The sequence below is a fragment of the Carcharodon carcharias genome, chromosome 16 (genome assembly GCF_017639515.1).
Source record: "Carcharodon carcharias isolate sCarCar2 chromosome 16, sCarCar2.pri, whole genome shotgun sequence".
NCBI classification, from domain to species: domain Eukaryota; kingdom Metazoa; phylum Chordata; class Chondrichthyes; order Lamniformes; family Lamnidae; genus Carcharodon; species Carcharodon carcharias.
The window spans coordinates 57,671,741-57,698,752 of NC_054482.1; the positions used below are offsets into that span (position 1 = coordinate 57,671,741).

Genomic DNA, 27,012 nt, shown 5'->3' on the forward strand with positions numbered 1-27,012 from the left:
ACATCCTAGTAAATCTTCTCTGTACTCTTTCAATCTTGCTGATATACTTCCTGTAGTTAGGCAACCAGAACTGCACACAATACTCCAAAGTTGGCCTCACCAATGTCTTATACAACCTCACCATAACATCCCAACTCCTATACTCAAAACTTTGATTTATGAAGGCCAGTATGCCAAAAGCTTTCTTTACAACCCTGTCTACCTGTGACACCACTTTCAGGGAATTATGTATCTGAACTCCCAGATCCCTTTGTTCCTCTGCACTCCTCAGTGCCCTACCATTTACTGTGTATGTCTACCTTGGTTTGTCCTTCCAAAATGCAACACCTCACACTTTTCTGCATTAAGCTCCATCTGCCATTTTCTTGCCCATTTTTCCAGTTGGTGCAGATCCCTCTGCAAGCTTTGAAAGCCTTCCTCTCTGTCCACAACGCCTCCAATCTTATTGTCATCTTTGTTTAACTCCAAAACACTAGTGTGGGACTCAAGCTTCTCGCTCTCAAACTGAACTTGAAATTCTAGCAAACTGTGATCACTCTTCCCTAAGGGATCCTTTACACTGAGATCCTTAATTAATCCCATCTCATTACACAAAACCAAATCCAGAATAGCCTGCTCCTGGTTTGTTCCACAACATATTTCTCCAAGAAACAATCTCTAATACACTCTATGAACTCTCCCTCGAGGCTACCCTTACCAATTTGATTAGTCCCGTCTATATGCATATTTAAATCACCCATGATTATTGCCGTGCCTTTCTTACATGTTCCCAGTATTTCCTGGTTTATACTGTGCCCTACTGCTGAACTACTGTTTGGGGACCAATAGATTACTCCCACCAGGGACTTCCTTCCCTTGCTATTTCTTATTTCTACCCAGACTGACTCTATGTCTTGCTCTCCAGTCCCTATATCATCCTTTCACTATAGCACTGATGTCTTCCATTACTAACAAAGCTACATCACCTCCTTTTCCTTCCTGCCTATCCTTCTGAAACATGAGTACCCTTGGATATTCAATTCCCGAACCTGTTCTCCCCGTAACCAGTAATCACCACCAAATCATACTTATTTATCTCTATTTGCTCTGTTAATTCATTAGTTTTATTCCAAATGCTACGCACATTCAGATACAAAGCCTTTAAGTTTGCCCTATTGTCAATTTTCCCTACTCTTATATGATTCTTTGGTGCAATATGGCGTTCACACATTCTGTCCCTTCCTTTCACTTTTTGGTAACAATCAGCCTCGTCACTAACCTGCACTCTTTCCCTCTCCTTAAACTTTGATTTTTTATATTTCCATGCAACTGAACCCTCCCCCCCACCCCCCACTATTTAGTTTAAAGCCCTATCTCCAGTGCTAGTTATGCGATTCACCAAGAAAATGAAGGACCTAAAGGGCAGTGTCAGTACTGTCCAAATGTGTGTCCATCTATGGTATTGGCTGGCAGATTCCTTAGAGGGCTTTGAGTTCATCTACAACATTTCAATTACCCTGCTGAAAGTGATTTCAGACAATGTTGTTTACACTGCATAGAATCGATGGCCTGCTGAGCCTGCAACTTCAGCCATGTCCCACAGAGTAGTGAGTACAACACTGGACACTAACATAAATGTTCAACAAAGAGTGAACACAAAAACACAACATTGTTTCTTCCAAATAAAGAAATGTCTGTAATTGCCCTGTAACAATCAATGCATGCCAAACATGGGGTATTCCAATCCATGTAGCTCTCAGACAAAGCTAATCTCAACAAATATTGATGGTGCACAAATGAATAAAGTGAAAACAATGTGATATGAAATATTTACAAGTGAAATTTAAATTTGAAAAATTTTGTGCTACTAATAAACATTATGTTAATGGCAATGGAGCTGGGCAGGAAAGTTGTGGCCATGATGCAGAACCACCCTGTTTCTCCAGGGGACTGTTTTATAGCCTGCTTATACCTACTGCATTGTCAGCTGGTGGCAGGCTTCGCCACTGAAAGGTTTCCCTTGCCACGTGATCACGTGTCTCCCCGCAAGCTGCCGACACTTTAAATTTTAGTGTAATCATATGGGAACCAGCAAAAAGCTAGAGAGTGGATGTGGTGCCCACTTCCAGTTCAGCCACTGGAATGGTGTGCCACAGATAAAATACCGCCCTATGTTTTTTCTCACCCTGCCTCTTATAAGAACTCAATCGCTTCATCCTGCTTTCTCCATCTCTGCCACATTTTCTCTAGTGACTCTACTTTCTACATCAAACTTTTTGAAATGTCTTCCTTTCTCTTCAGCCAAAGTTTCCCCTCTGCAGTGTCTGTTGACTATGTCTGTTCCATTTCTCAAACTTTGACCCTGTCTCATCCCCCATTCTTAAAAAATCAGGGTTCCTTTGTTCTCTACTGCATCATATCTATTGCTTTCAATATGATTCCTGCTACTAAACACGTTTTTTCTCCCTTTCTTCGTTCCTAAGGGACCAATCCCTTTATGATACCTTTATTCACTCTTCTAGCTTCCAGCTATCCTTCCCCAATGCTTTCCCATGCAACACAGGAAATGAAATACCTGTCCATTACCTCCTCCCACATAATTGCTCAAGGTCCCAAGGTCTTAAGCTCTGAAGAAGAGTCATATGGACTCGAAACGTCAAATCTGTTTCTCTCTCCACAGATGCTGTCGAGACCTGCTGAGTTTTTCCAGCATTTTTTGTTTTTGTCTCAAGGTCATTTATTTGATTCAGTTAATCAAGTGCTTTCCCTTCAGAAAAATATCCCGAATTTGCTGACAGCCACCTCTGGCAGGTCACAACTTAGTTCACACGCAGATAAAGAGTTAGGTAATATAACATGTCGTTAGGGTCCAATTTTGGTTTGGAGAAACCAAGATCAGGGTTACCATGATGTTGCCTCTTTCTCTGTTTTTCTATACTTTAACAGTTTCTTTTTTGCGTATGTTGACCTATCCTGTGTTCACCTACACCCACCTATAGTTTGGACATTCTTTAGTCCTTTTTATATATTGCATCAAGTCACAGGTCTATTTTATTAATTTCCTCTCTGAGATTGCTGTATCAGTTGGTTTTTTCTCCATCCCCCTTTTATTGAAATGCCTGCTTATCTCACAGTTTTCAGTAGATTTTTCTCTTTTCAAATGCTAACTGGCCTGCAGAGTACTTAAGTATTTTTTTGTTTTTATTTTAGGTGTTGACATTTGTAGTTTTTCCTTTTCATTTAAGAGCACAACAATTTTTTTGTTTTATCATTTTCCTATTGAATGTTAAACCCTAAACGTCAAGTATAACTAACTTGTTCCTATAAACAAAACTGTAGGCACATTATTTGTTAATTATCACAAGATTTCACACTGATGAAGACAATTTCACTGAGAATTAATTATGGTAATTAGAGGGATGTATTTAAGACCCTTTGAAGTAATTTCAAGAAGTCTTTGGAAACTTTAAATGAAATCTTCTTAATTAAATTTTAAATAACTGCTGTTTTAATAAATAAAAGCAAAACAGCACAAACTTTATAGTTTGTGACACATATTCAGTTAAAATTTCCCTTCTATTAACCTATTGCTGACGTCTGTTGTTTCAAAAAACTCTTTACAGGGAAGCTTCATGAATTCACCATGGGTCTAGCCAATATAATGGGGACAGTAACTGCTATAACTACCATGATGTTATGTGTCAGATCGAACGGTGAGTCTATTGCACATTGATTATTTATTAATAACCTTTTACTTAAATATTTATGAAAGAACAAACTTGCATAACACATCACAATGGAACTTTTAAGGTGTAGTTGCTGTTTAATTTAGGGTAATCACACATAATGATCCCACAAACAGCAATGAGAGCAAATAGCTAGATTACCTGTTTCACTCACATTGGGCAAGACACATCCCCTACATTACTTTGAATAGTGTATAGGGGATCTTTTGCATCCAACAGTTTAACAACTCACTGAAAGATGAGCACCATAAATGGCACAATAGTCTCTTGTTACTAAACTGGATTATATGCCGAAATTACGAGAGTGGGGCTTGAAAACACAACCTCCTACTCAAGGGGAAGTGCTACCACTGAGCCATGACCTGTAATTTCTCCTCAGCCAGTGATATGAAATGATTGTGAGAAAGAAATCTAGCTGTATCTAGCTATTTTGGGAATATAGGTCAAGTTGGAAAGCAAAGGTTGTTGACGATTAGAAGTACCAGCACAAAAGGCGGAAAACTGCAACCACAGCAACTAAAGGGGAAAAAGGGAGGGTGAGTGTGTTTTCTGCTTCACTATCTGCTCAGTAAGTTAAGCATCTTGTGACAGTCTTAGGATCATAAGAATCTGGTATGTGAGATCAGCATATTTCCAGACCCAGCATGCAGAATGTCCGTCTGAGATATGATAAGAACTAAGGCAAACATCTCTCTATCTAGCATTGAATACTACTGCAGATGGCTGCAAGATAATTGTGCAAGAGGTGCAAAAAATAACCCAATAGAAGGAAAGCCAAGCTTAATTTAGGCAGAGCTTAGAATTTTCAGGGCGATTTGTGACACCGATGACATTGATAGGAAGATTGATCAGCTTTGCATCCTGGGTGCACATACTGAAGTTGTCTGGCTTATACTTGTGTATGTTATACATATGTGTTAGTGCGTTACCTGTAGTTGGTGGTGATATTTATGTTTAAGTATGTTACTAAAACTATATCTTGTCCAGCTACAGAACTCTTTCTTTAATTAATATCGAGTGGACCAGTAAGATTAAACCACTCCACAATGAGACTAGCCTAACAAATGACAAGAATTATACTACAAACACACTTGAACCAGTTAGTAATTTATAGTTCTCTCTTTCTGAGACTGGAAACAGAAAACTCGCAATGATGAGTAAAGGGCACTTGTTCTTGGATTAAGATGATTTATTAGGAGAGCCAAGTGGAGCTCTTTTTAACACATATGATATAAGCTTGTCATCTGATTGTTGAGTAGAAAAATTTCCCCTTACATAATCCTATCACTTAGTGCCTTAAAGAACTGAAACAAACACAAGAAAGAAAACCTGCAATGATCTCGACTTACTTATAGATCTTATTCAGAAAGGTCAAACCTTAAGTGTTTTACTGTAATTTCTTTTAGTTTCAGGTCTGTCTGTTATACAGTGTCCTGGTAAAGTCCTGGTAAAGCCTGCTCCTGTTTTCCTGGTTGGCTCCAACATTTCGATCACCTGTGTGTCTATGGGACAGAACTGCGACATCAATGAATTTGAACTGCATAGAAATAAGAAACAAATACAAATGGAGCGCTTTAATAAAACTGCTGCACACCATTTGATGATCAATGTTACAACTCAAGACTCCACAATATACTGTTACATTGAGTGTGTGGATGGGGCTAAAGAGTTAGTGTGTGTAGCAAGTCTTCAACCTGGCTGTAAGTATTTGTCCCAAAAAATACCATTGCCTAATGTGATCTCATAGTTATGCACAAGATGACTCTCCCTTTACATTTCCTTTTCTGCCTGGGATGAAGCACTCAGTAGTATAACAGATATTGGTAATTTTAAGTCTTAGGACCCCAATTTGAATGCAATAATGATGCTTGCACTTGATCCAGGCAGGCACTTGGGCCAGCAAGTTGAAGGCACTGTGCAATATGGTGGGAGGAATCCAAGCTGGAACAGGACAGTAAATGCAGGAAATGTGGTAGACTTTAACTCCAGGAATGGAACGGGTGGATTGTGGATAAAAGGCAGTCTGTTTCCACTAGCAGGAGGCCAGTTCATTTTGAAGGTTGGGTTTCATTGCCATGCAGCCACCCGATTGGGCATCTTGCTGTCACTTACTGGCTCCTGACCAGTACAATATCTGGCAGCCCACAGTACAACAAGTAGGCCTGGGTAGAGCCAATCATGGAGGGTAGGGGTATTTCTGGGGCAGCAACAGCTTACATTCTACTTATGGAGCCCAGATAAATACTCCTGCACCTCCTTGTGCCACAAAACTATTGATTTATTTATGTTTTCCTTTTCAGCTTGTCTTTTAACTTGGTGGATTGCACAAGGACCATGGTCTGTCCCAACACCCATCAAAATAATCTTAGAAAGCTGAGCTTTGTACTGTAATGAGGCTCCAGCCTGATCCAGACAGGTTCCTGAGCTTCCAGTGAAAGCGCCCAGTAAATATAATGGTGTAGTGGTAATAGGCTGGTAAATAGCACAGAATGATTTTAAATCCACTACTATCCCATTTTCACTGGAAGTGTAGAGTTAAAATCAGCTGTTGCATATTACTAAATCACCAAACACAACTTCCTGATGAATTATTCCTTTTTCATGCTGTTTAAAAGTAACATATCCTGTCAGTATGAAATCATTGATGAGAAAAATGAAACTCTGTAGGTTATGACTAAAAACATTGGAAATTACTTTATGCCTCCTTCATATTGCACAATTAAAGTGCAAGAGCTTCTGACTCTGGTCTTTGACTCTGGATGTGGATTTTCCCAACGCTGGAGCAAGTTCATCAAGATCAGCAATACCAAAACAATACTGCTGGTCAAAAGGAGCCGCAGAAGACTACCTCTGATTTATATTCCAACACTGCAACTGAAATGAGAGGCTCTCATTAACATACTGAGGGGATTTGATAGGCTGGGTACTAAGAGGATGTTTCCCTTGTTGCGGAGTCTAGGACTAGGGGACATAGTTAAAAATTAGGGGTCTTTCATTTAAGACTGAAACAAAGAGAATTTTTTTCTCTTGAGGGTCATTAGTATGTGGAATTCTCTTCCCCAGAAGCAGTGGAGGCTGGGTCACTGAATATATTCAAGGCTTGAGTTAGGCAGATATTTGATCGACAAGGGAGTCAAGGGTTATGGGGTGTAGACAGAAAAGTGGAGTTGAAGCCAATCAGATCAGCCATGATCTTATCAAATGACAGAGTAGGCGCGAGGGGCTGGATAGGCTACTCCTGCTCCTGTTTCTTGTGTTTTGTATTTTTGTTATCTCAAATTATGTCAGCATTTTAATATTGCTGTGATTTTTATTGTTAGATCCACCAGACCAGCCAAAAGACCTGATCTGTATTTGGAGACATAACAATATGATATGCACGTGGATAGCAGGAAAACAGACATTGCTGGAAACATATTACACCTTCCATATCCAAACGTGAGTGAGAATTTAGACATTCTAGACCTGAAAATGTGCAAGTTAGCAATTCTAGCTTATATTGGGTACCTGCCTGTTCCTTTTTTTTACATTCATTTATGAGATGTGGGCATTGCTGGCTAGGCCAGCATTTATTGTTCATCGCCTAATTGCCCTTGAGAAGATGGCGGTCAGCTGTCTTCTTGAACTGCTGCAGTCCATGTGGTGTAGGTACATCCACAGCGCTGTTAGGGAGGGAATTCCAGGATTTTGTCCTGGCGGCAGTAAAGGAACTGCAATATATTTCCAAATCAGGATGGTGTGTGGCTTGGAGAGAAACTCCCAGGTGGTGGTGTATCCTGATCTTACATAATATAGTGTTAGTGGTCAGGTTGAGATGGGCGCTGTCTGGGATCACCTATCCTGCCCCAGTATCTCTGCTGATTCCATGTCAATAGCCTTGTTTGGGTGCTGGGAATGAAGTGTAGTTAGCTCTCATTGAATAGAGACCCTCAGTGACCTCCCTTGCATTACAGTCCCTTGTATTACACTGTATACTATTTTTTTTGGGTCCTTAACAATAATGTAAGCATTGCACTTCTGGCTCTTAATGAGCATGGGCTTCCTGCCGCCATATTGGAGACCTAGGAGACCATTTAGCTCCTAAGAACAGGTCTCGTGCAGGTAAATTTCTGAGTCTTAAGAAAGTATTGGACAAATAATACTCCATGAATACTCCTTAATTCTCAATGGTGATCAAACGAAAGCCCAAAACTGTGTTCCATGCAATATTTTATCATTTCATCCCTATATTTATTCAACTGGCAGAGATATGGGAGTTGGATTTTCTTTTGTAACATTAAGTATGTGGAATTTGAAGCTCAACTCAGGTTGTATAGAATTCTAAGGCTGTGAACAGTCCGCTTCAACCTAAGACAGTGATTGGGGAGGGGGATAGAATTGGTGGCGAGGGTTCAGATTTCCCAAATGGAGCAAAAAAATAATTTAGCCAAGACTGGATGTTGGCAAGCAGTCTGACAAAATCATTGGATGGGTTGAGAGTTCGGATCAGGATGTTATCAATGTACGTGTGGGAGCCAATGTCATGTCTGTGAATTATATCACCAAGAGGCAGCCTGTAGAGGGACAGGTCAAAGCTATACCTTTGGGAAACTCAGAGGTAATGGTGCAGTGGCGAGAAGAGAATCTCTATTGCTAAAGCTCTGGCTATGTCTGGATAAGGAAGAATAGAGCCAAGTGAAGGCAATCTCACTGTGCCTGGACCAGGAGATGAGGTATTGGAGGACAGTTGTGTGGTCTGTGAGGGTTTGCAACTCAGATATAAACAAAGTTAACATTTCACGTCCGATATGATTTCTTCGAAGTTCCAAAGTGAGTCATATTGGACTCAAAACGTTAACTCTGTCTCTTCACAGATGTTGCCAGACCTGCTGAGTTTTTCCAGCACTTCCTGTTTTTATTTCAGATTTCCAGCATCTGCAGTATTTTGCTTGTATATTTGCAGTTCAGACTCTGTTTTCTATTGACAACTTCTCCACCTTTGTGTAATGCCTTCTCCTCTTCTTTACCTGCCTCTGCCAGGTTGCCCTATGTTAAACATTCTTATAAAGTGGCCCAGAAGAAGCTAAGTGCCACCCAGGAAAGTTCCACTGCTGCAGCAATCTTTAGCCAGAACTGACTTTTTAAATGCTTTTCTCTCAATTTTCAAGCAAATCACTCCCACTTCCCTCAATATTTATGTCAATGAACGATGCAATGGATAATAATGAACTGATCCAGCTCTCCAGATAGACACAATTCATTTGGTATAAAAGCAATGCATGGAACTTCAGGGCCTATAGGTGCAGACTTTGTGGAAAAACTGGAGCCATGGGTCATCAGTAGAGTGTTGAATGATTACTTCACATCCGTCTTCACCCAAGAGAATGAGGATGAAGGCATCGAGCTCGGGGAGAGAGACTGCAAAGTTCTTGAGCAAATTGATATAGGGAGTGACAAGGTATTGGAGGTGTTGGCAGGCCTAAAAGTGGATAAATCTCCAGATCCAGATGATTTGTGTCCCAGACTGCTGAGGGAGGCAAGGAAGGAGATCGAAGGGGCTCTGACCCAAATTTTTAATTCCTCTCTGGCCACGGGGGAGGTGCCAGAGGACTGGAGAACAGCTTATGTGGTTCCACTATTTAAGAAGGGTCAGAGAGATAAGCCAGGGAACTACAGACCAGTGAGTCTCACGTCAGTAGCAGGGAAACTATGGAGAAAATTCTGAAGGAGAGAATCTCTCTCCACTTGGAGAGGTAAGGTTTGATCAGGGATAGTCAGCATGGCTTTGTCAGAGGGAGGTCATGCCTAACAAATTTTATTGAATTTTTTGAGGAGGTGACCAGGTGTGTAGATGAGGATAGTGTAGTTAATGTAGTTTAAATGGATTTCAGCAAAGCCTTTGACAAGGTCCCACATGGGAGACTTATAAAGAAGGCAAATGCACATGGGATACAGGGTAATTTGATAAGGTGGATTCAAAATTGGCTTAGTTGTAGGAGACAGAGGGTGATGACAGAAGGCTGCTTTATTAACTGGAAACCAGTGTCCAGTGGTATACCACAGGGATCTGTGCTGGGTCATTTATATAAAAAACATAGATGACTATGTCGGGGGGGGTAGGATTAGTAAGTTTGCAGATGACACAAAGATTGGCTGGATGGTTAACAGTGATGTTGTGTGTTTTGGGCTACAGGAAGATATAGATGGGTTGGTCAAATGGACAGATAAGTGGAATAATTTGACAAGGAAGTATTCAATGAACGGCATGACACTAGGAAGTTCTGAGGAACAAAGGAACCTTGGCGTGTGTGTCCATAGATCTCTGAAGGCAGAAGGGCATGTCAGTGGGGTGGTGAAAAAGGCATATGGGACACTTTCCTTTATCAAATGAGGCATAGATTACAAAAGTAGGGAAATCATGTTGGAGTTGTATAGAACCATGGTGAGGCCACAGCTGGAGTAGTGCGTGCAGTTCTGGTTGCCACATTATAGGAAGGATGTGATTGCACTGGATGGGGTGCAGAGAAGATTCACCAGGATGTTGCCTGGGATGAAAGATTTAAGTTATGAAGAGAGGTTAGATAGATTTGGGTTGTTTTCGTTGGAACAGAGAAGACTGAGGGGCAACCTGATTGAGGTGTACAAGATTATGAGGGGCATGGACAGGGTGGATAGGGAGCAGCTGTTCCCCTTAGTTGAAGGGTCAGTCAGAAGGGGATATAAGTTCAAGGTGAGGGGCAGGAGGTTTAGGGGGGATGTGAGGAAAAACATTTTTAGCCAGAGGGTGGTGACGGTCTGGAATGCACTGCCTGGGATGGTGGTGGAGGTGGGTTGCCTCACATCCTTTAAAAAGTACCTGGATGAGCACTTGGCACGTCATAACATTCAAGGCTATGGGCCAAGCGCTAGTAAATGGGATTAGGTAGGTAGGTCAGGCGTTTCTCACATGTCGGGGCAGACTCGATGGGCCGAAGGGCCTCTTCTGCACTGTGTGATTCTGTGATTCTGTGTTTTGATTGCCCTTACACACAATTAACATAACAACGAATCCCACTGTTCTTAACATTTATTTTTAATTATTATCAACCCCCCTGCCCTCGACCATCACCTATCCCATGCTAAATGTTGTGGTCTGTGTGAACCTGAATGATGAATCTCAGCAGGCTTCTTGACCATATGGGGAATCACTGAGCTGTGCCCATTCCTGTCCTTGCTGACATGTAGATTTTTCAGTAACAGCCACAGGAAAGTGCTGGGAGGGGGAAATCTAAGTTGTGTTTTCCCCTTCTTAGGCAGTAGTACGGAGCACATATGTGGCAGCCCTCACCACTGGCCCATCAGGGTCAATGAACTCACCACAAACTAATGATCAAACACAGGACCTTCCAATAGTGGCCATGGTTCAATCTTGTACAACGTGTTTCAACTACTCACGTGTTGATTCATTCGCTTATCTATTTCTTAATTATAATTGAAATCTGCTATGCAAGGAGTTACACACAGCATTAATTATGTTTCAGTTTTTGGTAGTCCATTGCAATGTCTACTAGCACCCTTAAGTGTTATCAAGTTTTCCTTTAGTTGACCAATAATATGCATACTTCACAAGGAATTAGAATTTGAATTAAATTCTAGCTGTTCTTTTACATTTTGCACGTGTCTTGTTTTTAAACAGAAACTTTCCTTATTACCAACACTTAAAGTACTGTTCTGCGGAAATGTTCTTTGTGGTCGGAGAAATTCTACCCACAAAACCCGAATAATATTTTGCATTCACAGGTGGTAATTTGGTCACTGAACATGTCAGTTGCATTTGAAGTACTGATTGCAATAAGAACTGATGAAGTGTAAAACCATGAGTTCCTCTGGTAATTAACCTCAGTTACTGGCTCATTGAGCTGAAACAGAAGCTCTTAAAATGGTAACTTTGATTTATTTTAATGTATCACTGTGAGCAAAGGTGCTGCATTATTTGGTGAACTTTTGTAATCAAGGCAGAACATATTAGGTTTGTTTCATGCAGTGAGTCCTTAGAACAGACTGGCACAAGGAATGGCTGGGGCAGCTACCACTTACACTATCTACATTCCTCATGTGAAAGTATTTGAGGTGGTGTGTGAGAATGAGAAAGCAAGTGATCCAGAGGGGAATATTCAGGGAATAGAGCAGAATAGAGCAATTCTCTCCAAAAGTGTGAAGTGATTCATTTTAGTGATAAAATGTGGAGAGACAATATAAAAGGGTACAATTCCAAAGAGGGCTCAGGAGCAGAGGAAATGTAATATGTGCATAAAGCATTGAACGTGGCAGGACAGGCTGAGAGAGTGGTTAATAAAGCGTACAGCATCCTGGGCTTTATCAATAAGGATAGAGAGTACAAAAGCAAGGAGGTTACGTTCAACCTGTACAAAACACTGCCTCAACTGGAATATTACATCCAATTCTTGGTACTGCACTTTAGGAAGGATGTGAAGGCATTAGGAGAGTGCAGAAAAGATTCACAACAATGGTTTCAGGAATGAGAAATTTCAGTTATGAAGAAATATTGGAGAAGTTGGGATTGTTTTCCTTGGAGAAGGTTGAGAAGAGATTTGATAGAGGTATTCAAAATCATGAGGGGTTCAGACAGAGTAGATAAGGAGACATGGTTCCCATTGGTGGAAGGATCGAGAACCAGAGGGCACAGATCTAAGGTAATTGACAAAAGAAGCAATAGCGACATGAGGAAAAATCTTTTAATGCAGCGAGTCATTAGGATCTGGAATGCACTACCTGTGTGTATGGTGGAGGCAGGTTCAATCGAGGCATTCGAGAGGGAATTGGATTATTATCTGGAAAGGAAGAATGTGCAGGGCTATGGGGACAAGGCAGGCACTGGGTAAATTGCTTCTTCAGAGAACCAGAACAGACAGGATGGGCCAAATGGCTTCTTTCTGTGCTGTAACCATTCTGTGGTTCTACAATTCACCAAAAAACTGTTGAGGCTAGATCAATTGAAAATTGCAAAACAGAGATTGGTAGAAGTTGGGAGGTGCTTTAGTGTATCTTATGTATGGTACACACCGTAGCTACCATGTGCTGGTGTTGGAGGGAGTAAGTATTTAAGGTGAGATGGGTGTAAGTCAAGGGAGCTGCTTTGTCCTGGACAGTACTGAATGTTCTTGGAGTTGCACACATCCAGGCATAGCGGAGAGTATTCCATTATATTCCTTCTTGTGCCTTGTAGATGCTGGGGAGTTAGGAGGTAGGTCAGTCACTTTAGAATACCCAGTTTCTGATCTGCTCTTGTTAGTGCTCCAATTAAGTTTCTGGTCATTGGTGACCCCAAAAAGAGATGAGATGCCTCATATCTTTTTCACTCCAGGCGGTTATTTATCACCCTCTGAACTATCCTCTGATGTAAACAATCTTCGAGTGGATGTAGTCGTGACAGCCATCCCCCCATCCCCCCACCCCCCCCCACCCCAGTTGCTGTGATCAAAACCTAGGTTTCAAAAAAGTTTCATATCAATAGCTTTGAGAAGAGTGTTTGAGAACAGGACAGGGAAAGGCAGGTTTTTTTTGAGAGCATGATTTAAATAAATCCTTTTCACGTTTTAATTGAGTCACTATTAAAAACAAAAGCAAAATAAAAACATATTCATAATTCTTATATATTGGCGCTGCTGTGGCTCCAACACAGTGTTGCAGAGTTGTGAAGAGAGTCGGAGAGATGTGAAAGGGAATCCCAGCAACTCTGGTAAGGTCGTTAAATTACTTCTAGCATTATTGCTTGGTTCCTGGAGCAATGCTTGTGTTCAGCCAGCTGTCTCCACTACAGTTGAGCATTGCTTCTGATCACGAGGGAAGAAAATGTCTTTCCAGCTGCTGATTTCTATGTGGCCCTATTTAAAACGCTCTGGGCCCTGAATCCTGTCCTATTAGTAGACTGTGAGGACAGTTCCAGTTCACCAATCCTTTCAGAGATACAGACTTCCTTCAAATATTGGCAAACCCGTTAGGTTTTCTACACTTCCAATGGACAAGCTGCCTAAAAGGAGCATGATAAGCTCCCCATTTTCAGGTGTCAGCCACGTCTTAGAGGGCAGAACTCTGCCCTCTGATTCAGCAAGTTGTAGGTTCAAGTCTCACTTCAGAGACTTGACACATAATCTAGGTTGACACTCCAGTGCAGTACAGAGGGAGTGCTACACTGTTGGAGATGCTGACTTTTGGATGAGACATTTGCCCCCCTCATCTGGATGTGAAAGGTCCTGGAGGTGCTATTTGGAGAAGAGCAGAGGAGTTCTTTTCAATGCCCTTGATATTTATTGCTCAAGCAACATTATTTAAGAACAGGATATCTGGTCATTATCACATTGTTGTGGGAGCTTACTGTGTCCAAAGTAATTGCCCCATTTCCTACATTATAACAGTAACTACACTTTGAAAGCACTTGCTTAAAACCAGTTACAACTGTAACTTTCCCCAGTTCTGATGTAAGGTCACCGACCTGAAACGCTAACTCTGTTTCTTTCTCCGCAGATGCTGCCAGATCTATTGAGTAATTCCAGAATTTACTGTTTTTATTTCAGATTTCCAGCACCCACAAATATTGTATTAGTGTTTAACTCACTGTCACATCTCTTCCAGGAGTGCCACATTGAAGATCCTGTTCTTCTCTCTGACAGGATTTCTGTTTGCCTCTTCTACCTTGTTCACCTTCATTGCTTTTTATTTCCCTTTTTGAGTTAAATCATGTAACTACCAAAACTTGCTTTCACAGCCAGATTGTCTTCCTCAGCAACAGCCTTTGGCTCCGACATAAATCTTATGGATTTCAATTGAAATTCCACCCATCGTGTTTCAGATCCACTCACGAGCTACCTCCTTGATGTTCAGCATCTCTCAAATCGCTGTTCTCGCTACATCCTGAGATCCACACTCAGTGCCTTGCGTTGTCATGTGCATGCTCTCAATCTCTCTCTTCAGGAGCACCAACTTACTCTATCTCAAAGCTGTCCTGGTCTTCATCATTTGTCTCATCTAACACTTCAACAAAAAACTTTTTTCCTTCATTTGAGGTGTGAAGGATTGCAAGTTTCATCAGCTAATGGATATCAACATCCTCTTGATCATTCTTCCCGTCCACTCCACTCTGAGCTTAATCCTTCCTCTAACCTCACCCCCTGCTGTGTATTCACGGTACTCTCTGACCTTCCCCTCTCTGACCCTGAATGAGTTGTCTTTAGTAAATGCTTTAGCTCATCTTTTTAGTTACCCACCCCAATGAATTTTGAGCTCAACATGATGCTGAGCTCTTCTTCCAAAATCTTTGCCTCTGTGACCACTTCTTTAGCCAGAAGTCCTCTGCCACACAGTGGACCTTTTCACTCAAGCCTACCTAGCAGAGGCCAAATGCCAATTCTCTGACACTTCCTCCTGCCACCCCCAACAATGACTCCACCACCGAACATCAAACCACCATTTCCAAGATTGTCACTGACCTCATACCCCTGGCCTCCAATCTCATAGTCCCCCAACCCTGAACAGCACACCCCTATCTCCTTTCCAAGATCTATAAACAAGACTGCCTGGATAGACTCATAATTTCACTGTTCCAGCCCCAATGAACTGATTTATTCTATCTTGATTCTTTTTCGTCTCCCTTTTCTAGTCTCTTCTCGCCTATATCTGTGACCCTTCCAGTGCCTTCTGTCACTTTAACAGTTTCCAGTTTCCTGACCCTAACCATCTCTTCACCACAGACGTCCAATCTCCTTACACCTCCATTCACCACTAGGCTGGTCTTAGGGCTCTCCGCTTCTTCCTTGAATGGAGGTCCAATCAGTCACCACCCACCACCACCCTTGCCACCATGGCTGAACTTGTTCTCACATTGAATTCTTTCTTTTTTAATTCCACTCACTTCCTCCAAATAAAAGGTGTTTTAGGGGGCCAGTATGTGTCCTAGTTACACCTGCCTTTTTGTGAGATATGTGGTGCATTCTTTGTTCTGACTCAGGCCCCCTCCCTATCTTCAGTGCCCTGTAGTGTTCTGATGAAGCTCAATGTAAGTTTGAAGCACAACATCTCATTTTTTGTTTAGGCATTTCATAGCCTTCCAGATTTAACATGGAGTTCAACAATTTTAGACTGTAACCTCTGCCCCATGTTGTTTCCTTTTTTTTTGCTGGTTTGTGTTTGTCTCTCTTGTTTTTTCTCCTTTTTGATTTTTTGATGGCAGTTATTCATTATTGTGCCATTCACACCTCCTCTTTTGTTTCTTGACTTGTCCCATTACCACTCCCTCTGGCCTTGCACCATGAACTCTCTTGTCATTTAATCCTGCCTTCCAACCTATCACAGACCTTAACTTTTGTTCTTTCTCCCACCCTCCCCCCTTCACTTTATTAAAGCCTTTTACATCTCCAACTTTTCCCAGTCCTGATAAAAGGCCATTGACCTGAAATGTCTCTCCAGATACAGCCAGACCTATTGAGCGTTTTTGACAGGCTCTCCTTTTTTCAGATTTCTGGTATCCACAGTATTTAGTTTCTGCTTCTAAAGTACATGTTTGGTTGTAAAGCACTTTGGGATTTTCTGACATCAATATATAAATGCAAGTCTTTCTCACCTTTAAGCAAAGCACTGGCAAATAACCTTAAGTATTAAAATAAAGCCAGATCATGAAAATGGATCTGGCCACTTGCTGGCATTATCAGATGGGCCTAGAAGATGCCCTTTTCTTTGCATGCCCAACCTAAGCTATAATAAAAAAATGCCCTTCATGATGTGGATCTCATGATGCAGAACTCAACGAGATACTAAATTTATGGTATAGGATTGTTGTATTTTTTTACATTCATTAGAAAAAACTTTGTTCCTTTTTGTTTGTGCTTTTCATTCTCACACTTCTGTATTATGAGTTCTGTGTTATCTTATCGTTACAGTGAGGGAACAGGTAAAGAACAGATATTTCCTACAAAATTTGGAACTAGCAATGTCACTGTTTCTGGAGATCATCTTGAAAAAGCCTCTCTATACAAAGTTTGGGTACAAGCCGCGAATGCACTAGGAAATGCAACATCTAAGGACCTAACTTTTTCGATCCACGATATAGGTACGGTATTACAATTTCTAGTGGTTCCAATTGTACTTGACCTTTTCGGTCCTGTGTTCAAACTCCTCTGATGAATCAGTAAGCAAACAATTAGCCTAGTTAAAACAGATTAGGAAGGCCCAACATTTTATCACGAGTCCATATTGCCACAATCCTGCTGGAAAACATCTTTTTATGGATGCTGGGGTGCGGACAAGTTTGGACTCGTGTGTATTTAACCCCACCATTGAACAGACAAAGGGGCTGAAAAGCTTGGGACTTTCTGGGGTACTGCTAAGACTTTGTATATTAGGTTGGGGTCCTAGCCAAGCATTATGGTATCAATAATGGTCATGGAGCTTCTACTCATGCCAAACATGGCCATCAACGTGGGATAGGGGAGTCTGGGTGATGATTCTATATATCTGGAGTTGGCACTGGAACAGCTGATGGCATGATGGCCAATACAGTAGCAGTCCCCCTGGGGAACTGGGATTAATGTCTACCCCACTGAACAGGAGAAAAGCTGTGTTTTTAGAAAACATATTTTCAGAGCAGCCCCCCTGCAGGAATATTAAGAAATATCCAAACTGGAGCTCCACTAACTTTCTGACCCTTTATTGAAATTTTCAAGGTGAATACCTAGTTGGGCCCCAAGAAGTGTGAACACCTTCTAACTCTCTCCAAATTAAAGGTCCTCTCTCTGAGCCTGCAGACTTTGGTAGGGTCAGTGGCGAATTTCACCTTTGGGAGTGAGCTTGGAGCAACTGCTGAGATTCCAGTATCCTTAGGATTTTTAGGGCCTAAAAGTCTAGTGATGAAGTAAAATCACTTGGGCAAGAAAATGAAGCACTGAAAGTACCTGTGGAATTATATCCAATATAAATCACCCACAGTCATTTCCCTCAGGGCTACTCCCACTTGACCAGCGTTGCAGGAGATTAACGAGAAGGCTGGTTAACCTGCATACATGGGTTTCTGATTCTCCCCTGAAGTGATGATAACCATTCAGAAGAGCCCCAAAGGAAATTCCCAGTGACCATCTTTTAGTGATAAGGGAAAATCTTGGGAGAAATGTTATTCTAATTCTAATGCCAATTTGTAACAATATTTTTGTTTAAATAGCTAAGCCTGATGCACCAAACATCACTAAAGTTGAATTTATAAAAAATTCAATTGCCAAGACCATCATTCACTGGAGAAATTCAACAAGTGCAAGATGTTGGTTTGAACTGAGGTATAGAATAACGTCCGATCCTGGTATCAGCTGGACTCTGGTAAGTTCCAGACTTACTGCAGAATGCTGTTTTATGAAGTATGCATTATTTCCTGACTAAGATATAAGCATCATCCTCACTCTGTTTCTCTTTATCCTTCTGGTATACACAAAATGAACCCACACTCCATTTACATTGCGAGCCACCCCCGGGCCAGAATTTCACACTCTCCCGCCAGCAGCTTTTTAGGCAAACTTGAAATTGAAGGAATGGGATTCCCTCTGTGCTCCCTCCTAACCCAACCTCGCAACGATTTTACGCTAGGGCGGGCAAGGCCTCAGATGCAAAGCCCGCCCTTGCCTCAATTTTAAGGTGGGTGGGAGGATTTACCTGCCATGGGGGAAGCCCAAACAAGAACGGGCTTAGATCTTGGGCAGGAAAGGGTGGGGGCCCAGGTGCAGGGCACCTCCATCAGAAGTCCCTGCAGGACGGGAGAGCTGCCAGTCAATCAATTTGGCCAGCAACTCTCTAAGGCGGGTCTTCCTCACGAGTGAGGGGCAGAAGTACCGCCTGCAGCCACTTATACTCATTCGAGCGTGAAATAGCTGTAGGGCACTTGGAGTCAGTAGGGATGTGTTCCCTGCCAACTCTTTGGTTGGCAGAAGGGGAGACCCCGCAATCCAAAAAATTCAGGCCCTGGTTTTGAGCATTTAGGCCTAATATTCATAAGTAGAATGGAAAATGTGGCTGCAATTGAGTTAATAACACGTCTGTAACTAACCTCTCTTACTCCAGCAATGGCCCCGCCTTTTTCGCTGCTTTCGACAATCCCTACCTATCTTCTTGTCATATTCAATAAAGTACATTAATGCAGCCTTTCTTAAATTACTAAACATAGGCCACAGGAGGCTCCCAGTGCCCATTAAACTTTGCTGTTGTAAACTTGGTGATAGGTTTGGATTATCAGTGAATGGTGGCAAGACTTTCACCCACCCATGTGATTCCACTGGCATCGGATCGCATTTTCTTTGTATGGAGGACAGCAGGTAGGATTTCAGTGAGAATCTCACTCCTGATTGCATCTCCACCATCAGGGGCAACAGAAACCAGGGCATGACACAGAAGTTAAAGGGTTGTTTCTGCTGAAATGCTCAGATCCAGAACATGAAGGGATAAGAGTTAGAGCCAGCTTGAATGTCAAAAAGCAACAGCAGAAAGCGATATATCATCTAAGGGGTCTGCAGTGAACGGGGAGAGGAGCTGGCTGTGGAGAAGATGGAGGAGCTGGAGGTCTCTTCTGATAAGGAGGACATCGACAGGTATGAGGGTGAGGAGGTCCTCGAAGGCAATGATGACAGGGATGAGGCCCTTGGACGAAGCAGGCGGGCTTGGGATGCCCTCATAGCTGTTAGCTTTGTGGAGGATGATGACGACATGCAGTGGGGAGACACCATAGATCCTCACGTTGCATCTATGAACGTTTGACTCCCATCTGGCTTATGGCAGTGTGCATACACTCTGTGATAATGCTCCTGTCATGGAGACGCATTAGAGATCATAAAAGTTGCTCGATTGCAGGAGGATGATGTCGACGTGCAGTGAGGACACTCCATAGGTCTTCACGTAGCCTCTGTCAATGTCTGACTCCTGTCTGGCCAAGGGCAGCTTGCATGTGCTCTGTGATCAGGGACGTGTCATACAGACGCAGCCGTGAAACATTAAAAGCACCTGATCCTTTGTCCGCCTTCAGCACCTGACCCCTTCAGGAGCACAGCATCACTGGTCATAGATGCTGAAGAGATGGCCAGCCCCACCTTAAAGGTGCTGAGAGCACTAAGAAAGAATGGTGGAGCTCTGAGAAGCCTGCCCACAACATTTTGGCAGCAATGACAAGCACCGTTGAGGTGCAGGCATCAGTAATGTGTCCAGGGAGTGTGAGGCTGGACCATCCCTTTGGTCTGAAGGCTGCACAATACACAGGGAAGAGGCCCTGGACTGAGACACCTGCCTTTATCTTGTGCAGAAAGGTTTCACATCTGAGTGACACGAACACTGCTCATCAGAACAAGGAGCTATAGGCAGGGAGACATTCTTGGGAGTTTATTAACAATAGTGAACATTATGTACAAGTGATTAACACCCATGCCCAGTCTGTGCAACTACATCTTCTTAACTTCCTAACCCTGACGCTATGTTTTGATGCTCCCTAGCCATCCACAGTGGAAGTGAAGGCAGCCTGCTGACTGCATGACTTTGACAAGCATCCTCTGGAGGGCCAAGACCTGGAGGGCCCCAGGCTGCTTTTGGGATCCTGCTGTGTGACAGTAGCACCCTCCTCGGCCTGTGGAGCTGGAGCTGCTGAGGTCCAAGGGGGTCGGACACTCCTGGAGTCACCTGGATTGATGGCCCTGGGGGGTACACTTGCTGATCCTCCTCCCTATGGGTGTCCAGGGGCCCCAGGCTGACTCCTCGGGGAGAAGGGGTAACTAGGGTGAGATCGAGCTGCCCCGCACCCCTCTTGGGTACACACCGTTGAAGGCCAACTATGGCATCAGCATTGGAGTTGAGCCCACACAGCAGGACTGATTTCCTGGACCAAGGTCTCCATGGCGGCCGCCATCCTACCAGTGTTGATCTCGGTACATTGGCATTCCAGCGCTTTCGCCTCAGCCTGAAGGTGGACATACTCCTCCATTCTGTCTTACAATCTGAGGAGCACAGCAGCCATCCCTTCCTGAGGTTTCCGAGCTTGCCTTTGCACCTCCAGCAACTGTGACAGTCCAGAGGCTCGTCATTTGACTTGGACTCAAAAAATTTCTGGCCTCCGAGTGCCAGACATCTGGGAAGTCCCTGTCTCTGCATGCTGTGGATCAAACAGTGCAATGTGCTCACCAGATTGTGATCTCAAGGCTACTCTAAAGCTTGGTCCCATCGAGGTGTGGGTCTCTGTGCTGGTGGAGGGTGTGGGTGAGCGCTGTGATGGAACTTCAGGAAGGGTGCCTCCAGATTCCCCTTCAGAGGTTTCTTTGGGGCTTGATTGGAGGCCCTGGGTCATGGACTCCATCGGCTTTTTCCCAGATTAGCCTGCAGAAGAAAGAGGAGATAATTAGTGCATGGCCGTGGCTTCTGAAACAGGACACATCACTCACAGCATGGTTGTCTGATAGATGTTGCACTGCTGGACCCTCACTTGTTAGAGCACTGCCGACCTCACTGTCAGCAGAGGACCGGTCCAGATCAAAGCCAGCCAGCTGTGTAGCTCTGTTTTCAAAGTCCGTAAGGACCTTGATTTCAGGCATTCCTCCACTGGTCTGCGACCTCTCCCTCTTGTTGTGTGCCAGCCTGTCGTGCATGAATAGGGATGGAGAGAGTGTAAACAGGATGCCTGCCAGGTCAGATGATAAGTATAAAAGCAAAATACTGCGGGTGCTGGAAATCTGAAACAAAATAGATGATAAGTATGCCTGGCCTGTGTGGGTTGTGAGTGGTCCCATGGACGGGATGAGGACAACGAAGCTGTGTGTGTGAGAGAGTGAATGGTGATGTTCCTTGAACTGACAGTGAGTGAAGGCATGTGGATGTGTGATCGGTTTGTGAGTGTGTGAGTTGTGAGTGATGAGAAGAGAGACTTACCCTGGCGGAACAGAGGAGATCATTCATCCTCTTGCAGTACTGGGTGGCTGTCCTCTTTTGAAGGGCGATGGCGCTGACCAACACTGCCTCCCCCTCCCAAACTGGATTAGTGAGTTTGCTGCCCATCCTGAAGCCAGAGCGCGGGTAGAGAACTTCACAGCAGGCCGCCACTGCATCCAAAAGGCGCTCGAGGGACACGTCATTGAACCTCGGGGCTGCAGTCTTTTTGCCTTTCAGGGCCTTGTCTTTTTTGCAGCAGTCATGGGCTGGAAGCACTGAGAGGCCTGCGCATGGCTGGACTTTAAATATGGCTCCTGGCATGCTGAAGCAGCGAGGCGATGGCGTAGCGGGCGAATGAGAGCCCACCTGCCATGGAAATGGCGTGTTTCCCGGGAATGCATAATTAATGTGGCGGATTTGGGACAATACGGTGTGAAAATCCGCTATTGCGGCCGGCAGGTAAAACGTTTTATCTGCCCGTTACCACACTTAGTGCAAATTTTGGACGATGCTGCCCTATGTCTCCCAAAAGTGATTTTCAGGCAGTCTGGAGAGAGGGCAAACTGGTAATCAGTGCCAACTCTGTTGCCCCATTAACTACTGGAAATGACTTGATGACCTTACCAGCCTGGCCAAGTGACCACATGAGTTTCCATGCAGAGATACTGCTGGAAGCATGACTGATCTCAGCAACATTCAGGACAATATAATATGAAAGAAGAAATGAATGAGACCCTGAATAGGAAGAAGAATCTCTCAGTACCCCTCCCACATGTAGGCTTTCTCTTTTACAATTCCTCGGCCCCATATATATCACATTTCCTGCAATGTTTAACTGGAAAATTAAGAGACTGTTGTAATGCCTGCACCTGAACACATCTGTACAGGGGACTTTTGGCAGACACCTAGGTGAAGAAACGTTGGGAGTTAATCTGTTCCATGTCTAAATCTCTATGTTATTTGCAAAAGGGAAATATGTATACAACTAGAATTGAGGCCCTCCAATGGATATGAGGAGTGGGCTGTGCTACACACTGGGGGAAATGGAGAAGTTGTCTTAGGGCAGCTAGGTTTTGATTGGTAATGAGTTACAGCATTTACAGAACTGTGAGTATTTTGCAGTCTAGATGTTCTGGTGACTTAGAAGGTCTCCTGTTCAGTCACAATTCCTGATTTATCAGTCAGAGAACTTCTTCCTATGATGAATACCCATTGTATCCCTCAGCGGCGCTCAGTATTTAACATAAAGAGTTACCTGAACAGCAACCTGGCATTCTCCATGCAATTTGCCCATTCTGCCATGGTGCTTTACTTAGCAAAGTCACAGTCACTTAGGAAATCACAGAATTACAGAATCACACAGTGCAGAAAAGGCCCTTCGGCCCATCAAGTCTGCACCGATTTGTAAGAAACACCTGACCTACCTACCTAATCCCATTTACCAGCACTTGGCCCATAGAATGTTAAATGTTAAATCACTTGGGAAAAAGGGCCTATCACTGAATGAATCATACAGCACCACTGAATAGGAGGAGCTGGAAACAGCAGTCTCTTCTCACAGCATTCACAGCTACTGTTGGCTGCGGAATCAAGGACCAAGATCTCTGGAGGTCCATTTTGAAAAAAATCTATCTTTCAGAAGCAAGGTTCTCATGCATGCAAAGTGGTGACATTTTTTTCTTCACCTTCTGTGAAGAAGGTCAAATCGTCAAATTAGAGTATAAAGCAAAACACTACAATTCTGGAAACCTTTGCTAGGCTGTATTGCAGGGCTTCCCTTAACCTGTACAAGTCCCGCAAAAGGAGCTTGAAAATTCTAATGAAATGTTCCATATTGATTCTGGTAGTGCCCAAGGCATCATGGACTTACTCGCATTCCAAATAAGTGTTACCAGCCACGGCTGAACCAGGTTTCCTTGACTCCCATTAGTTATTCCATCCAACTGCTGTGGCTAAGCATTGTCAATATGCTGGATTTCCTGAGAATAAACAAATTATGTTTACTCCCTAACACTCTTAAAGTGGTCAGCATCAACCACTATCTGCACAATCAGGAATTAAATCCTTTCCTGTTCATGAAGTTGACAGGGCTTTCAGATAGAGCTTTTAGATGTACAAAGGTGGCATCAGTAGCTCTCTGCATTTGGAGGAACCCAGCCATTCAGAGAAAGCTAATGGCCCAGATTTAGCTGCCAGCAGCAAACTCATGCATTATCTATTCTTATGCTTGCTTTCTGCAGGCTTTTGTACTGGATCTTATGATTACTAGAAATTCAACAGTTCATCGGCCTCTAAAGGGTTTTGGGATCTGTATGAACACAACTGCATGTCTCCTTAACCAATCAGATTGAAGACCACTAAGACAGGCGGAGTCTGAACAAGGATATAGAATTTGGAATAGTCAATGCCAAATTGTGTACTGAAAGTGAAATAAAGGGAGGGACAGTTATATGGGATTAAGGGAGAAATAAATGAGACAGAAAAGAGGTATAATAAAGATGTTTTTTGATTATTTTAAAATCTCTAACAATAATTAAAATCTGAAGGAATGGGACTCCATACTTATATAAGTATGTTTTCAGTGTCAGAGAGGTTGTTTGATAGTGATTAGGATTTATCACACCATTAAAAATTCACATACTTGAAAAGACAAGCCCTAGTTTTTTCTAATGTATTCTGGAGTGGATGTCCAACTTCATGCTGTTTTATGTATATGAATGTCAAGCCACTTGGCAAGATGTTGTTATAGGAAATCTTTTGGAGGAATAGGGTACTCAGACAACAACTTCTGGATTTCTCCGTTCCGCACTTGTGCAGTTGCTGTCCAATCTACTCTTTAATAACAGTCCTGATAGTCTCTCTGTTTATTTTTATAGCATCATCCAGGCAAATGACTCTCTCTTTTCCTTTGCTCAATATATTTGGAACTCATTGGACTTGGAGTGGTTATGTCTGTAATGCAGTGATGAACTGTTGATTGACTGATGTAAATAAAGGGCTGAATTTTACCGCCATCCCTGGGATGGGATGGGGGAGGCTCCATAAAATTGGGCACCATGCCAGCTGCGCTGTTCATGGCACCTATCCTCCTGCCCTCACCTCACTCTGCAATCTAACCAGCAGATGGGGAGGTATGGGAGGCTTGGCCTACCATGGGCCAACTAAGGCCCGTAAGTGGCCACTTAAGGGCCGCCTCTTGCCGCTGCTGGGATTTTCTCTGTGTCGGGAGGATGCCAATGCCACTGCCCAATGAAACCTGACAGGCTGGTGGTCGGTAAAGCAGATAAAGCTTCCTTTTCATGCCACTTGAAGCACCCCCCCCATCCCACTTTTCCCCTCACCCAGTGTCCTGTCTACCCCGGCCACCCAACCCCTTGTCCCCACTCCCAGGTTGGGCTTGGTGAGACCCCGGACCAGATAAATGACCAGCCAGCCATTTGATTCACCCGCAGCTCTCTGAGGTGGGACTTCCTCCATCATGGGGACGTAAGTCTTGCCTTAAGTCAGTTATGAAGTAAGGTCAGCTTATTCCCGAGACCTTAAGTAGTGGCATCTCCGGCCACAACTCTTATCAGTACAGAGAAAGCCTCCTATTCTTCCTCAAATTGTGCAATAGAATGGACAGAATATCAAGTGCTGTAAACATCTATTTGACTGGATCTTGGTTTAATGTATTAGCCAAAGTGTAGTACCTCTAAAAAAATATAGCATTGCACTGAACTGTAAGTCTGAACACTGAGTAAAATTTCATTTGAATAATCATGCTCCTTTGAATAATGACAAAGATACAGATAATTGAATAATGTGGATATTTACTATCATGAAAACTATGAAAACACTGTTGCTTTGATGTTGTTTTGCATTGCAAATGCTGTCGCCTGATTGAAAGTTGATTGAAAAGTAAACTTGCGAAAAGAGAAGAGTGAGCCAATATGGGAGAAATATTTCTGTTATTTATTTTAGATTGGTAAAAATATGTTTAGCATGAATGGAAATTCAGGTCATTTTTACAACTGGGAGCCTTTCAATGAATACGAGTTTCAGATTCGCTGCAGCTTCATAAAAGGCAATAACTACTGGAGTGACTGGAGCAAGTCATTTATAAGCAAAACACCTGAGGCAGGTGAGTGCAATTCTGACATGTTTTTAAATAGTGGGATATTGGAAATCAACTGTTATGTACTCAGCCACACCTAGCATCTTAAATGTATATTGCACAAAGGTGTTCCTTGAGCAAAATTCTGCTGGAAGATGTGTGTATGTGTGGAAGGGAAGAAGCAAGTAGAAGTAAATTTAAAATTGTATGCTTTTCTTCCAATTGCTGCAGAAGGGATTTGTTATGCAAATGAGATGATATTCACTGTCAGGGCAACCTCCTTCCAAGTGCCTAGATTAGATGTTCAGGTGGCCTGGTGGCTTTTTTTCTTCAGGATCTAAAAGCCAAGTCCTCCGTTACTCCTGTTACTTTCCAAACCTGGTGCTCTCCTTGCTCTCTTCCCCCCTCCAAACCACTGTTTCCTCCTGCCTGCTGTTGCTTTGACAGATGCCTCATGTGTGCAGGAATCTTTCTGATAGTTTTGCAAGATTGGCTTAAATCTGCAGAGCTATAACATAGAGAGAGAAAATAAAGGAGCCCTGCTTAAACCCTTGATTTATTCTCACCCAAATTTGTAATCGTCAAATGAGAGGTTATGGGTCAGGGTCGATACATTAATTGGGCTGGATGTCCCTCCCACCCAGAGGCCTTAAGTGGCCAACTAAAAGCCTCTTACTGCCATTGGGATATCACCAGTGGTATGTGGGCCATTTACCGTGTGGGGAGACCAGCTGGAGAACCTTAGCTGGCTTCCTACAGGCTCATGGGGGCTCTCCTAATTGGGCGCCCCATGGCCCACCAAGGGGCCCCCAGCGGCAAAGGCCGCCTCTGTGGTAATACCTCCCGACCCTCACCAACCCACTCCAATCTCTCCCACATCTAGCCGGGCCTGCCTGACTGGTCCAAGCAACTACTGACCCCACCCACCTTGTTGTGAGGGCAGTGTCCATCACTGCCTGCTATCGGCTGTGTGCAGCCCCAGCAGTGGCCACTGCTCCCAGTGATACTGTTGGGATTATCCAATGGCTGGCAGCTCTCTTAGACCTGGGCTCATGATTTTTAAAGGGATCAGAGCCCTGGCAGCAGATAACTAGTTGTGTAGTGGGCCTAAACTGTGGCCTCGCTCACCTAAATGGCTGAGGTGAGATTGCCCCTGACTTTTCAGTCCAATGTCAGGGCTCCCAATGCCCTGACAAAATCCCAGCCTTTGGGTGCATTTCATCCTCAACATTAAATTCAGGGAAGATTTTTGTGTCCAACCCCTTAAACCTGCGCAACTAT

At 43.3% G+C, this 27,012-nt stretch overlaps 1 protein-coding gene across 2 annotated transcripts in view; it reads left to right on the forward strand.

Annotated features, from left to right (window-relative positions):
- Positions 1 to 27,012, forward strand: part of LOC121289239 (interleukin-23 receptor-like) — a 113,672-nt gene that overhangs the window by 17,015 nt on the left and 69,645 nt on the right. The window contains exons 2-7 of one of the 2 annotated variants that reach the window (XM_041208471.1): positions 3,603 to 3,692; positions 5,132 to 5,425; positions 7,046 to 7,163; positions 16,637 to 16,806; positions 17,911 to 18,062; positions 25,599 to 25,758. In XM_041208471.1, coding sequence (XP_041064405.1) covers positions 3,623 to 3,692; positions 5,132 to 5,425; positions 7,046 to 7,163; positions 16,637 to 16,806; positions 17,911 to 18,062; positions 25,599 to 25,758 — 964 coding nt within the window. In that variant the 5' untranslated portion in view covers positions 3,603 to 3,622. The remainder of the gene's footprint in view (positions 1 to 3,602; positions 3,693 to 5,131; positions 5,426 to 7,045; positions 7,164 to 16,636; positions 16,807 to 17,910; positions 18,063 to 25,598; positions 25,759 to 27,012) is intronic. The other variant, XM_041208472.1, reaches the window with a different exon arrangement.